Source organism: Chiloscyllium plagiosum, unplaced genomic scaffold, assembly GCF_037043375.1.
Source record: "Chiloscyllium plagiosum isolate Xiang-an unplaced genomic scaffold, Cpla_swu_hap1 HiC_scaffold_24, whole genome shotgun sequence".
Lineage (NCBI taxonomy): Eukaryota > Metazoa > Chordata > Chondrichthyes > Orectolobiformes > Hemiscylliidae > Chiloscyllium > Chiloscyllium plagiosum.
Window position 1 is genome coordinate 428,449 of NW_028270162.1, and position 14,110 is coordinate 442,558.

General features: G+C 47.2%; 1 protein-coding gene across 9 annotated transcripts in view; it reads left to right on the forward strand.

Annotated features, from left to right (window-relative positions):
- The window catches only part of ncor2 (nuclear receptor corepressor 2), a 418,107-nt gene that overhangs the window by 96,779 nt on the left and 307,218 nt on the right, over positions 1-14,110 (forward strand). For 8 of the 9 annotated variants that reach the window (XM_087999801.1, XM_087999810.1, XM_087999806.1 and 5 more), the window contains exon 5: positions 12,233-12,361. In XM_087999801.1, the coding sequence (XP_087855927.1) occupies positions 12,233-12,361 (129 nt within the window). The remainder of the gene's footprint in view (positions 1-12,232; positions 12,362-14,110) is intronic. The other variant, XM_087999803.1, reaches the window with a different exon arrangement.

The following is a 14,110-nucleotide window of genomic DNA, read 5'->3' on the forward strand; positions in this document are numbered from 1 at the left end:
GGTTGGACCGAAGGGTCTGTTTCCATGCTGTATATCTCTATGACTCTAAGTTGTTGAAAAGCAAGTTACACCACTTTTTATCCTCCTTTTACAGATTGTGGGTGAGGTGCTCCTCTTTGGTTTTAGTTCGGGGTGGGGGGGGGTCATCTTCCACTTTATAACAATAGGGTGACTATCACTGGCTAGGCCCTGCATTTATTGTGCAGTCCCCATCTGACTCCTTGAGAAGGTGGTGATGAGCTGCCTTCTTGAACCACTGTGCAGTCCATGTGCTGTAGGTTGACCAACCATGTCCTTAGGGAGGGAATTCTAGGATTTTGACTCAGTGACACTGAAGGAACGGGGATATATTTCCAAATCAGAGTGACTTGGAGGGGAACCTGTAGGGGATTGTGTTCCCATGTATCTGTTAGTCTTGTCTTTCTAGATGGAAGTGATTGTGGATTTGGATGGTGAATTTCTGCAGTGCATCTTGTAGATAGGACACACTGCTGCTACTGAGCGTCGGTAGTGGAGGGAATGGATGCTTGTGGATGTGATGCCAATCAAGCAGGCTGCTTTGTTCTGGATGGGGTCAAGTTTTTTAAGTGTTGTTGGAGTTGGACTCATCCAGGCAAGTTGGGAGTATTCCATCATACTCCTGACTTGTGCCTTGTAGATGATGGGCAGGCTTTGGAGAATCATGAGGTAAGTTACCTGTCATGTTATTCAAAGCCTCCAACCTGCTTTTGTAGCCAGTGTGTTTCTGTGGCAAGTCCAGTTGAGTTTCTGATCAATGATAACTCTCAGGATATTGATACTGGGTTATTCAGCGATGGTAACATTATTGAATGTTAAGGGGCAGTAGTTAGATTCTCTCTTGTTGGAGATGGTGATTGCCTGACATTTGTGTGGGGCAAATGTTAGTTGCCACTTTTCAGCCTAAACCTGAAAACCAGGCCATTAAGAAAATTAAAACAGAATTCAACAAAGTCAACATGAAACGTTGAAATGGAAGTAACCTTTGGCAAATCTACATGTTTTTGAGGATGTAACTAGTCTAACAGATAAGGGAGCACCAGTGAGTGGAGTGTATTTGGATTTTCAGAAAGGTTTAATCAAGTCACATAAGAAATTAGTGAACAAAATCAAAGCACATAGAATTGTGGAAAATGTATTGGCATGAATTGAGAATTGGTCAGCTGACAGGAGCAGAGAGTACGAATAAATGGGTCTTTTATGATGTGGTGGCAAGTTGAGTATGACAGGGATCAGCGCGGAAATCAATAAGGACAATAAGACACAGGAGTGGAAGTAAGGCCATTTGGCCCATCGAGTCCACCTTGCCATTTAATCATGGCTGATGGCCATTTCAACATCAGTTACCCGCACTGTCCCCGTAGCCCTTAATTCCTTGAGAGATCAAGAATTTATCAATCTCTATCTTGAAGACATTTAATGTCCTGGCCTCCACTGTGCTCCATGGCAATAAATTCCACAGGCCCACCACTCTCTGGCTGAAGAAATATCTCCTCATTTCCATTCTAAATTGACCCCCTCTAATTCTAAGTCTGTGACCATGGGTCCTAGTCTCCCCTCCTGACAGAAACAATTTTCCAGCATCCACCCTTTCTAAGCCATGCATTATCTTGTAAGTTTCTATTAGATCTCCCCTCAACCTTCTAAACTTTAATGAATACAATCTCAGGATCCTTAGTGGTTCATCATCTGTCAGGCCTGAAGGAAATTGAGTGTAATATTTCCAAGGTGGGTCATAACTCAAAACTAGGTGGAAGTGAGAGTGATGAGGAGGATGGAAAGAGGTTTTTGGCTGATTTAGACATGTATATAGAACATAGAACAGTATAGCGCAGAACAGGCCCTTCGGCCCTTGAACTTGCGCCAGCCTGTGAACTAATCTAAGCTCATCCCCCTACAATATCCCATCATCATCCATGTGCTTGTCTAAGGCTGTTTAAATCTCCCTCATGTGGCTGAGTTAACTACATTGGCAGGTAGGGCATTCCACTCCCTTACCACTCTCTGAGTAAAGAACCTGCCTCTGACATCTGTTTTAAATCTATCACTCCTCAATTTGCAGCTTTGCCCCCTTGTACAAACTGACATTATCATCCTAGGAAAAGACTCACTGTCCACGCTATCTAACCCTCTGATCATCTTGTATATCCCTATTAAATCCCCTCTTAGCCTTCTTCTCTTCAATGAGAACAGACCCAAGTCCCTCAGCCTTTCCTCATAAGACCTTCGCTCCAGACCAGGCAACATCCTGGTAAATCTCCTATGCACCATTTCCAATGCTTCCATATCCTTCCTGTAATGGGGCGACCAGAACTGTATACAATATTCCAAGTGAGGCCACACCAGTGTTTTGTATAGTTGCAGAATGATATTGCGGCTCCGGAACTCAATCCCTCTACCAATAAAACCTAACTTAACAGCACAATCAAGGATATATGTACATCAACTCCAAGATTGCTCTGCATATCCACACTACTAAGACTCTTTCCATTGACCCAGTATTCTGCCTTCCTGTTGTTCTTCCAAAAGTGAATCACCTCATATTTATCTATATTGAACTCCATTTGCCACCTCTCAGCCCAATTCTGCAGTTTATCCAAGTCCCCCTGCAACCTGTAACATTCTTCCACACTGTCCACTACTCCATCGACTTAAGTACCATCTGCAAAATACTAGCCCATCCACCTATGCCTGTATCCAAGTCGTTATAAAAATGACAAATAGCAGTGGTCCCAAAACAGATCCTTGTGGCACTCCACTAGTAACTGGACTCCAGGCTGAATATTTTCTATCAACCACCACTCGCTGCCTTCTTACAGAAAGCCAGTTTCTAATCAAAACTGCTAAATCACCCTCAATTCCATGCCTCTGCATTTTCTCCAAAAGCCTACCTTATCAAAGGCTTTATTGAAGTCCATGTACACCACATCAATTGCCCAACCCTCATCCACGTGCTTGGTCAACTTCTCAAAAAACTCAGAGGTTTGTGAGACACAACCTGCCCTTGACGAAACTATGTTGACCATCTGCAATCAAATTGTTGCTTGCTAGATGATTATAAATCCTATCTTTCATAATCCTTTCCAAAACTTTTCCTACCGCAAATGTAAGGCTCACTCGTCTATAATTACCTGGGTTATCTCTACTGGCCTTCGTAAACAAGGGCACAACATTTGCAATCCTCCAGTCCTCTGGTACTAAACCTGTAGACAATGACAACTCAAAGATCAAAGCCAAAGGCTCTGCCATCTCCTTCCGAGCTTCCCAGAGAATCCTCTGATAAATCCCATCCGGCCCAGGGAATTTATCTACTTTCACACCTTCAAGAATTGATAACAACTCTTCCTTACTAACCTCAATCCTTTCTAGTCTAATATCCCGTATCTCAGTCTTCTCCTCTACAATATTCTCCTTTTCATGAGTGAAAACAGATGAGAAATATTCATTTAGCACCTCTCCGATCTCCACAGGGTCCACACACAACTTCCCACTTCTGTCTTTGACTGGCCCTGTTCCTAGGCAGAAGTGGGAACTGCAAATGCTGGAAATCAGAGTCTAGCTTAGAGTGGTGCTGGAAAAGCACAGCACGTCAGGCAGCATCTGAGGAGCAGGAAAATCGACATTCTGGGCAAAAGCCCTTCATCAGGAATGAAGGACAAGAATCTCAGTGATTCTCTACAAGAATCTCAGTGAGTCTCTCTCTTACTGCAACCCCCAGGTCATCTCCTCTGCCCTGAAGCTCTTCAACCATGTTCTGATCCTCTTCCTACCCTAGTCATCCTTTTATTCCTCACATACCTATAGAAAGCTTTATTCTACCTTCTAAAAACTGCTCATGTCTCCTCCTTGCTTTTCTTAACTCTCTTTAAATCCTTCCTAGCTTATCTGTAACTCTCCATCACCTCATCTGAACCATCTTGTCACAACGTCACACTCTTCCACTTCCACTTAACAAGAGATACAATTTATTTAGTAAACTATGGTTCCCTTACCTTAACTCTTCCTCCCTGCCTGATAGGAGCGTACCTATCAAGGACACGCAATATCTGTTCCTTAAACCAGCATTTTGATTGTCCCCATCCTCTGCATTTTTCTACCCCATTCTATTCTTGCCTAATCGCATTATAATTGCCCCCCTCCCCCATCGATAACTCTTGCCCTGTGGCATGTACTTAACCCTTTCTATCGCTAAACTAAACGTAACCAAATTATGGTCACTCTCTCCAAAGTGCTCACCTACCAGTAAATCAAACACCTGGCCTGGTTCATTACCAAGCACCAGATCCAGTGTGGCCTCCCCTCTTGTCGGCCCTTCGAAATACTGTGCCAGGAAACCCTCCTGTACACATTGGACAAAAACTGATCCATCCGACGTACTAGAATTATAGCATTTCCAGTCAATGTTGGGGAAGTTAAAGTTCCCCATAATGACCATCCTGTTCCTTTCACTCCTGCCTAGAATCGTTTTGCTAATCCTCTCCTCCACATCCCTGGAACTTTGCGGAAGCCTATTTTAAAAAAAAATCCAGGCAATGTGACCTCGCCTCTCCTGTTTCTAACCTCAGCCCATACCACCTCAGTAGATGAGTCCTCGTCAAAAGTTCTTTCAGCCACTGTTATACTGTCCTTGACTAACAAAGCCACATCTCCCCCTCTTTTACCACCTTCCCTGATCTTAATGAAAGATCTAAACCCTGGAACCTGCAACATCCATTCCTGACCCTGCTCTCTCCATGTCTCCAAAATGGGCAAATACATGGTATATGCAGTAAAATATTAATAAATGTGACTTTGTTCATAGAGTCATAGAGATGTACAGCATGGAAACAGACCCTTCAGTCCAACCAGTCCATGCCGACCAGATATCCTAAACCCAATCTAGTCCCACCTGCCAACACCCGGCCCATATCCCTCCAAACCCTTCCTATTCATATACCCATCCAAATGCCTCTTAAATGTTGCAGTTGTACCAGTCTCCACCACATCCTCTGGCAGCTCATTCCATGCACGTAGCACCCTCTGCGTGAAAATGTTACCCCTTAGGTCTTTTTTATATCTTTCCCCTCTCACCCTAAATCTATGCTCTCTAGTTCTGGACTCCCTGACCCCAGGGAAAATACTTTGTCTATTTATCCTATCCATGCCCCTCATAATTTTGTAAACCTCCATAAGGTCACCCCTCAGCCTCCAACGCTCCAGGGAAAACAGCCCTAGCCTGTTCAGCCTCTTCCTGTAGCTCAGATCCTCCAAACCTGGCAACATCCTTGTAAATATTTTCTGAACCCTTTCAAGTTTCACAACATCTTTCCGATAGGAAGGAGACCAGAATTGCATGCAATATTCCAACAGTAGCCTAACCAATGTCCTGTACAGCCGCAACATGACCTCCCAACACCCTGTACCCAATATTCTGACCAATAAGGGAAAGCATACCAAATGCCTTCTTCACGATCCTATCTACCTGCGACTCCACTTTCAAGGAGCTATGAACCTGCACTCCAAGGTCTCTTTGTTCAGCAACACTCCCTAGGACCTTACCATTAAGTATATAAATCCTGCTAAGATTTGCTTTCCCAAAATGCAGCACCTCGCATTTATCTGAATTAAACTCCATCTGCCACTTCTCAGCCCATTGGCCCATCTGGCCCAGATCCTGTTGTAATCTGAGGTAACCCTCTTCGCTGTCCATTACACCTCCAATGTTGGTGTCACCTGCAAACTTACTAACTGTATGTTAATTGGAAAAACAGAGTCGCTGAGTATTATTGTAATGGTGATAGATTGGGAAAGGTTGATAGACACAGGGACCTGGGTGTCCTTATACACCAATCATTTATAACAGGCAACAGATGGATCAAGCAGTTAAGAAGAGAAATGGTATGTTGATCTTTGTTCCAAGGTTTGAATACAGGAGCAGGGATGCCTTGCTGCAGTTATACAGGGCCTCGATGATACCACACCTGGAATATTGTATGCAGTTCTACTCGTCTTATCTGACAAAGGATGTTCTGCTGGGGAGGGAATGCAATGAAGGTTCATCACTGATTCCTGGGATGACAGGAGAGATTGAGTTGACTAGGTTTATACTTTCTGAGATTTAGAAGAATGAGAAGGGATCTCATAGAAATGTATTCAGTTCATATAGGGCTAGTCAGATTAGATGCAGGGATGAAATTTCCACTGGCCAGGGAATTGAGATGGGGGAGTGGCTGAATTTCTAAAGCAAGGGGACATAGTCTCAGGATATAGTGTACGCCATTTTACTAAGTTGAGGAATTTCTTCACTCAGATATTGATGAATTTGTGGAATTGTTTACCACAAAAAATTATGGAGGCCAAGACACTGAACATATTCGAGGAAGAAATAGACTTCTAGAGACTAAAGGTGTCAAGGGGTATGGGGAGAAAGCAGGCCATGGCATTATGATTATATGAATGGCAGTGCTGGCTTGAATGTGCTGAATGGCCTATACCTGCTCCGAGTTTCTATGTTTCCACGTTTATTGTCCAGGTCTTGCTGCATTTGAACATGGACACCTTCAATACCTGAGGATTCATGAATGGTGCTGAACATTGTGCAACCATCAATGAACATCCCCATTTCTGACCTTATGATGGAGGGAAGGTCATTGATGAAGCAGCTGAACATGGTTGGGCCTGGGATACTACCCTGAGGAACTCCTGCAAAGATATCCTGGAACTGAAATGACTGACCTCCAACAATCACAACCACCTTCCTATCTGCCAAGTCTGACTCCAACCAGTGGAAAGTTTGCCCCTGATACTCATTGGATCCAGTTTTGCCAGGACTCCTTGATGACACAGTCAAATGCAGCTTTGATGGCAAAGGAATTTAGCTCCTTTGTCCGTGTTGGACCAAGACTGCAATGTAGTTTTGTTGTAATTGGTCAGAACCTTTTTAAAGATTTCACCTGACCTGTATCATGCACCCTTTTCTATCTTCCTCATCATCCAGAGAGTTCTGGCTTTGGTTCCTGCAACTTTTGCCCTTGTTGGAATGGACTCAGCTTTATTTGATGCATCCAGTTGTTCCAGTGCAGTTTCTCTTGTCAGTATTTGTTCCAGTTCATCTGGCTGGCTTTCTTTTTATCCCATTGAAATTATTCAAAAAGTTTCTCTCTTCAACTCATCAGGGCAGTTGTACAAAATACTAATGTGAAAGAGAGCAATATGTTGAAACTCTCTGTGAGAAGTGCAATTGATTGGTTGGCAAGTAGACTCTGATTGATAGAAGCAAGGCCATGGTTATGTACATGTTAAATTATGACAAACCTTTAACTGCCAAGCTTTGTTTAAACCCAACAAGCTTGTACTTCCATAGCTCTGAACATAGTTTGCAATTTTAGGTGTCATTCTGCAATTGGACATTTACAAAAGAATTTCGAGTATATGACGAATTACGTTGACAACTGATTTTGGATCCTGTATACGGTTTCACATAGAGGAAGCTTCTTGTCTCAATACCTGTGGCCCTGTCCTTTGCACTGTGCCTGTTCCAACTCAACAAAGATGGTGATAGCTACTCTCTGGTTCATTGCTCAGGCTGTTTCATTGACATATCAAAAAGTCAGCTTATCTGGCTTCAAACAAAGCTTGATAGCTAACTGTCAGTTTTTATCAACCTCATGCATTCTCCATGAAATGCCTTGACCAATCAGAGTCTATTTGACAGCCAATTGGCAATTTCTTCTCGTGCAGTGTATAAAATATCATTCTGCTGTACTTTGGTACTCTTGTCAATTGTCCTGATGAGAGCAAGATAAAAACCTTGACAAAATGTGTCTTTTATCAGAAAAACCAACTAACTTCAATCGTTCTTTAAATTAAGAATCAAAGAACAGAGACAATGAAGTTTAATACCCAACATTAAATGATTAGTCAGTGTTTTTGTTCCTTGTGAACCTTTAGTTTTCAGGATACCTGTCAGTATGTGGATGGGCAGTGGGAAGGATTGAAACTTCAGGATTGTCTTCATCACCTGATGTTGTCTCCACAGACTTGGCGAAGGTTCAGGGAGAGTGAGTCATGGACAGAGCCTGAGGCAGAACATGTCTGGCAGTTAATGAGAACAGTCTGTGTGGTGTTACCATGGAATATCTTATTGAATAGCAATAGTAATGAGTTGTGTGGATTGGTGTGAACGTGCTTGCTGATTGCTCAACCCCAGGAGAGCTCGTTTTCAATAAATAAGATCCCAATAACAGAAGTACTTATGCTATCGGATAAGAATAAGGCCATTGGACCCATCAAGTCTGCTGCATCATTCAATCATGTTTCTCAACCCTGTTTTCTGCCTTCTCCCCATTATGCTTAATCACTTTACTAGCCAAGAACCTATCCCAGGGACTTGATGAATTTTTCCCAAGCTTGTCTCCTGGAAAAGAAACTCCAGTTTCACTTGGGAGTGTTAACCTAACCCAAGACACAGCAATTGCAAATTGTAAGCTCAGTTAGGAACGTTTATAGGGAGGGTGCTGTCTCCATTGGTGGGATAGCACATTGTGTTCCACTGCTAAGTCAGCATCCACTTGAATTTGGGCAGCCCAGACTAGGTGTACAGTTTGGACCCACCATCACGGTCCGTCTGCTCCACTGGGAACCTGGAGCTTAGAGTCACTGCTCAAGAGCTGGATGGAATCCATTGTATCAGTAAACCAACAAAATGCACAGCAAGAAAGGAGATGAAAGTGAGAGCTTCAGGAGCATGTACGTGGGGTTGACAGATAACTAACTATCAGCTGGGCAATACCATGCACAGGAAAGCTTGAAGGCCTGAATGTTGACATAGCTTCACTACAAGACTGCAGGCTTACTGAGAGAGGATTAGTGAGAGAACAGTGTGGACAGTGTAGGTCAGAGGAAACCTGGTAGCAAGAGTATGGTCAGCAATAACTGAGCAACACAGGAATTCTTTAACATCTGCAGTGGAGGGTGAACAGTGTTGTGTTCTGGCACTGAAATTATGGCATATTTTTCTCTTTGCTGCTGTCATGTGTCACTTACAGACCAGAATGGACAGAAAGCTGTTCACTCCTCACCTGAGATCCATGTCAAAGGTGCTCCGAGCCCTTGACACGGAGTGGTTCTACGCTGACGATGCTACACTAACATTCCACACTGAGAAACAGCTGCAGCAGCAAATGGACAGACTCTCTCTCTCTCTCACGCTGAGAAAGGGTTTGGTTTGACCATCAGCTTCAGGAAGGCAAAGGTCATGCTCCAGGATGTTGCCATTATGTCATCTGTCAGCATTGACAATGTGACCCTGGAGAGTGTCAATAGTTTCCCATCGCTCCACAATCACCAGCAATCTGTCACTTGATGCTGAAATCTCACTCCCATCACAAACACTGCAGCTGCTGTGCCTGAGCTGAGTGAGTGTGTGTGTGTGAGAGAGAGAGAGAGAGAGAGAGAGAGTAACAACAACAGAGACTGCAGAGAACATAACACAGTTTACCAAATCTGTGTCCTCCATGCACTCCTATACAGTGCTGAGACCTGGACAGTATCTGCTCAGCAGGACAAAAGACCAAACAGCTTTTACCTTCACTTTCTCCAACTTATCCTCAGCTTTACTTGACAGGACAAGGTCACCAACTCACAGGGTCCTGGATCGTGATAATTCCATCAGCGTACACTCATTGCTAAACCAGTGCTGGCTCGACCCTGATCATAGGAGGAGGGATGGCAGGTGGTTACCCAAAAGCCTTCTGTATGGGGGACTGGCCTCAGGGTCACCACCTCCTTCACCCCCATATCCCTACCACAGGGACTGACAGCCATGACCTCTGGAGGCCAACTGTTTGGAAATGGTTTGGAGGAGATGAGGAGAAATGGAGAGCTCAGCTGGCCAAGAAGAGGCCCAGATATTAGTGCAGATTGTCAGCCATTGATGCTCTGTCCCGGCCCCATACTTGAGCAGGTACATTTTGAACATGCGCGCGCGCACACAATCACGCATATACACACACGTGCACACACAGATATACACACGTATCTGCTTGGGTGTATGTGTTTGTTGGAACATTGCTGCAAGGCCAGGTCAAAAATGTTAGCACGAGAGCAAGATACATTGGTCAAATGACAAGTAACTAAGAGATCAGGGTCATTCCTATGGACAGAGCAGAGGTGTTCCACAATGCAGTCACCCTCGTCTGTGTGTAGCCTTTCTGATAGAAAGGAGGTAGTGAATTCAGTCAACAAATTATTGTCTAACAAGACAGAGGTCAACCACAAAATAAAGTTTGCTTTCAGTATTTCAGTTCCTGCTTTCTGAATACAGACTAAACCGAGAAACCATCAGGGGTGCAGCATTGAGCTGACCTAGTTTCAAACCGGAAATGCAATTTGAGGACCTTTGTGATAGAATTGATTAAGGTCTTCATTCTGCTAGCTTTCTGCACAAATTACAACTCCCTGGAGAGAGTCAGTTAGTGGCGAAAAAGCCTGCTATACCTGCATTTCATCAAAGCCACACCTACATTTGACAGCTCAGAAATTTCAATAGAAATTTAAATTCTCCAACAGAGCCAGCGGCAACCCATCAAGTGGAGGATTCTTGCTGTGAGGCCCTGAGTCATCAGTCTCTGAGTGCAACGATAATTACGTAGTATGGGCTGTTACAGGATTAGTGTAATTAGGATGGGATTGTAAGTGTGAGGGGGTTAGAATGAGGGGTAATGACAGGGTGGGATGGTTGCTGTGTGAAGGCTTGTTAGGGTGCAGTTAGTTGGGGGTTGGTATGGTGTGGTTGTTAGGGTTTGTTTAGTCGGGGGTTGTTAGGTGGGCGTTGTTAGGGTTCGGTTGTTAGGTGGGGGTTGTTAGGGAGCGGTTGTAGGTGGGGGTTGGTATGGTGTGGTTGTTAGGGTCTGGTTGTTAGGGTTCGGTTGTTGATGGGGATTGGTAGGGTGCGGTTGTTAGGGTCTGGCTGTTAGGGTTCGGTTGTTAGGTGGGGGTTGTTAGGGTGCGGTTGTTAGGGTTCAGTTGTTAGATGGGGGTTGTTAGTGTGTGGTTGTTAGGTGGGGGTTAGGGTGCCGTTGTTAGGTGGGGGTTGGTAGGGTGTGGTTGTTAGGGTTCGGTTGTTAGATGGGGGTTGTTAGTGTGCGGTTGTTAGGTGGGGGTTGTTAGGGTGTGGTTGTTAGGTGGGGGTGGTTAGGATGCAGTTGTTAGGTGGAGGTTGTTAGGGTCTGGTTGTTAGGGTTCGGTTGTTGGGTGGGGGTTGTTAAGGTGCGGTTGTTGTTAGGTGGGGGTTGGTATGGTATGGTTGTTAGGTGGCTGTTGTTAGGGTGCGGTTGTTAGATGGAGGTTGGTAGGTTGCGGTTGTTAGGTGGGGGTTGTCAGGGTGCGGTTGTTAGGTGGGGGTTGTCAGGGTGCGGTTGTTAGGTGGGGGTTGTTAGGGTGCGGTTGTTAGGTGGGGGTTATCAGGGTGCGGTTGTTAGGTGGGGGTTGTTAGGGTGTGGTTAGTAGGTGGGGGTTGTCAGGGTGCGGTTGTTAGGTGGGGGTTGTTAGGGTGTGGTTGGTAGGTGGCGGTTATCAGGGTGCGGTTGTTAGGTGGGGGTTGTTAGGGTGTGGTTGTTAGGTGGGGGTTGTCAGGGTGCGGTTGTTAGGTGGGGGTTGTCAGGGTGTGGTTGTTAGGTGGGGGTTGTCAGGGTGCGGTTGTTAGGTGGGGGTTGTTAGGGTGTGGTTGGTAGGTGGCGGTTATCAGGGTGCGGTTGTTAGGTGGGGGTTGTTAGGGTGTGGTTGTTAGGTGGGGGTTATCAGGGTGCGGTTGTTAGGTGGGGGTTGTTAGGGTGTGGTTAGTAGGTGGGGGTTGTCAGGGTGCGGTTGTTAGGTGGGGGTTGTTAGGGTGTGGTTAGTAGGTGGGGGTTGTCAGGGTGCGGTTGTTAGATGGGGTTAGGGTGCGGTTGTTCGGTGGAAGTTGTTAGGGTGCGGTTGTTAGGTGGGGGTTGTTAGGGTGTGGTTGGTAGGTGGGTGTTGGTTGGGGTCTGGGTAGGGGTTATCACAGTTTTCACTCAGACACAGGTTATTGATTTATCACCAAAATCCAGGGCCTTGATGTGGTTATGAACAAAAGTCGAGGAAGAAGGTTGAATAAGTTTTAATCGTTCTGCCATGCCTGTGTTTAATTTTGCTGCCCTTTTGACAGCACAGAGTTGTCCAGCAGTGTCAAAGCTCATTCTCCTGTTTGTCACAGCAGCATGATCTGGAGGTGGACAGAGTCTCCTCTGGGCTATCTAAAGAGGAGCTGATTCAGAACATGGACCGTGTAGACAGGGAGATTACCATGGTCGAACAGCAGATCACCAAACTGAAGAAGAAGCAGGTATGATATGGTACAGAACCGAGGGTGCTTAAATTAATAGATGTATTTGTGCAGCTTGGTTCACTTGAACATGGTGTTCACACGGCAAACTCTCTGTCTCAGACTTGCTGCAGTGTTCCACTGAGCCTCAGCACATGGTAAAGGACAGCGTCTCATTTTCATGCAGCCTCTACAACTCAGCATCAAGTTCAATAAAATTACTGCTTGATTCCATCCTTCCTTTGTTTTATAATCTTCTCCACACATGGTCCTGTCAGGGCGTGGGTTTCTTTTTGCGCAGATTTCCCATTCTCTTGTTCCCTCAGCTCTCATTAACACTTAATCAGCTTCTCATCTGTCCTGGCCTGCTATCATCAATACCCTAGTCTGTCTATCCCTTTCATATCTCTCCCTCCCCCACTCTCCCAACCCCCCACTCTCCCAACCCCCACTCTCCCAACCCCCACTCTCCCAACCCCCACTCCCCTAACCCCCACTCCCCCAACCTCCACTCTCCCAACCCCCATTCCTCCTACCCCCACTCCTCCTACCCCCACTTCTCCTATCCCCACTCTCCCAACCCCCACTCTCCCAACCCCCACTCTCCCAACCCCCGCTCTCCCAACCCCCGCTCTCCCAACCCCCACTCTCCCAACCTCCACTCTCCCAACCCCCATTCCTCCTACCCCCACTCCTCCTACCCCCACTTCTCCTATCCCCACTCTCCCAACCCCCGCTCTCCCAACCTCCGCTCTCCCAACCCCCGCTCTCCCAACCCCCGCTCTCCCAACCCCCACTCTCCCAACCCCCGCTCTCCCAACCCCCGCTCTCCCAACCCCCGCTCTCCCAACCCCCACTCTCCCAACCCCCACTCTCCCAACCCCCACTCCCCAACCCCCACTCCCCCAACCCCCACTCCCCCAACCTCCACTCTCCCAACCCCCATTCCTCCTACCCCCACTCCTCCTACCCCCACTTCTCCTATCCCCACTCTCCCAACCCCCACTCTCCCAACCCCCACTCTCCCAACCCCCGCTCTCCCAACCTCCGCTCTCCCAACCCCCACTCTCCCAACCTCCGCTCTCCCAACCCCCGCTCTCCCAACCCCCACTCTCCCAACCCCCACTCTCCCAACCCCCGCTCTCCCAACCCCCGCTCTCCCAACCCCCACTCCCCCAACCCCCACTCTCCCAACCTCCGCTCTCCCAACCCCCGCTCTCCCAACCCCCGCTCTCCCAACCCCCGCTCTCCCAACCCCCACTCTCCCAACCCCCACTCCCCCAACCTCCACTCTCCCAACCCCCATTCCTCCTATCCCCACTCCTCCTACCCCCACTTCTCCTATCCCCACTCTCCCAGCCCCCACTCTCCCAACCCCCACTCTCCCAACCCCCGCTCTCCCAACCCCCGCTCTCCCAACCCCCGCTCTCCCAACCTCCGCTCTCCCAACCCCCACTCTCCCAACCCCCACTCTCCTAACCTCCGCTCTCCCAACCCCCGCTCTCCCAACCCCCACTCTCCCAACCCCCACTCTCCCATCCCCACTCTCCCAACCCCCACTCTCCCAACCCCCACTCTCCCAACCCCCGCTCTCCCAACCCCCACTCCCCCAACCCCCACTCTCCCAACCCCCGCTCTCCCAACCCCCGCTCTCCCAACCCCCACTCCCCCAACCCCCACTCTCCCAACCCCCGCTCTCCCAACCCCCACTCTCCTAACCTCCGCTCTCCCAACCCCCGCTCTCCCAACCCCCACTCTCCCAACCCCCAC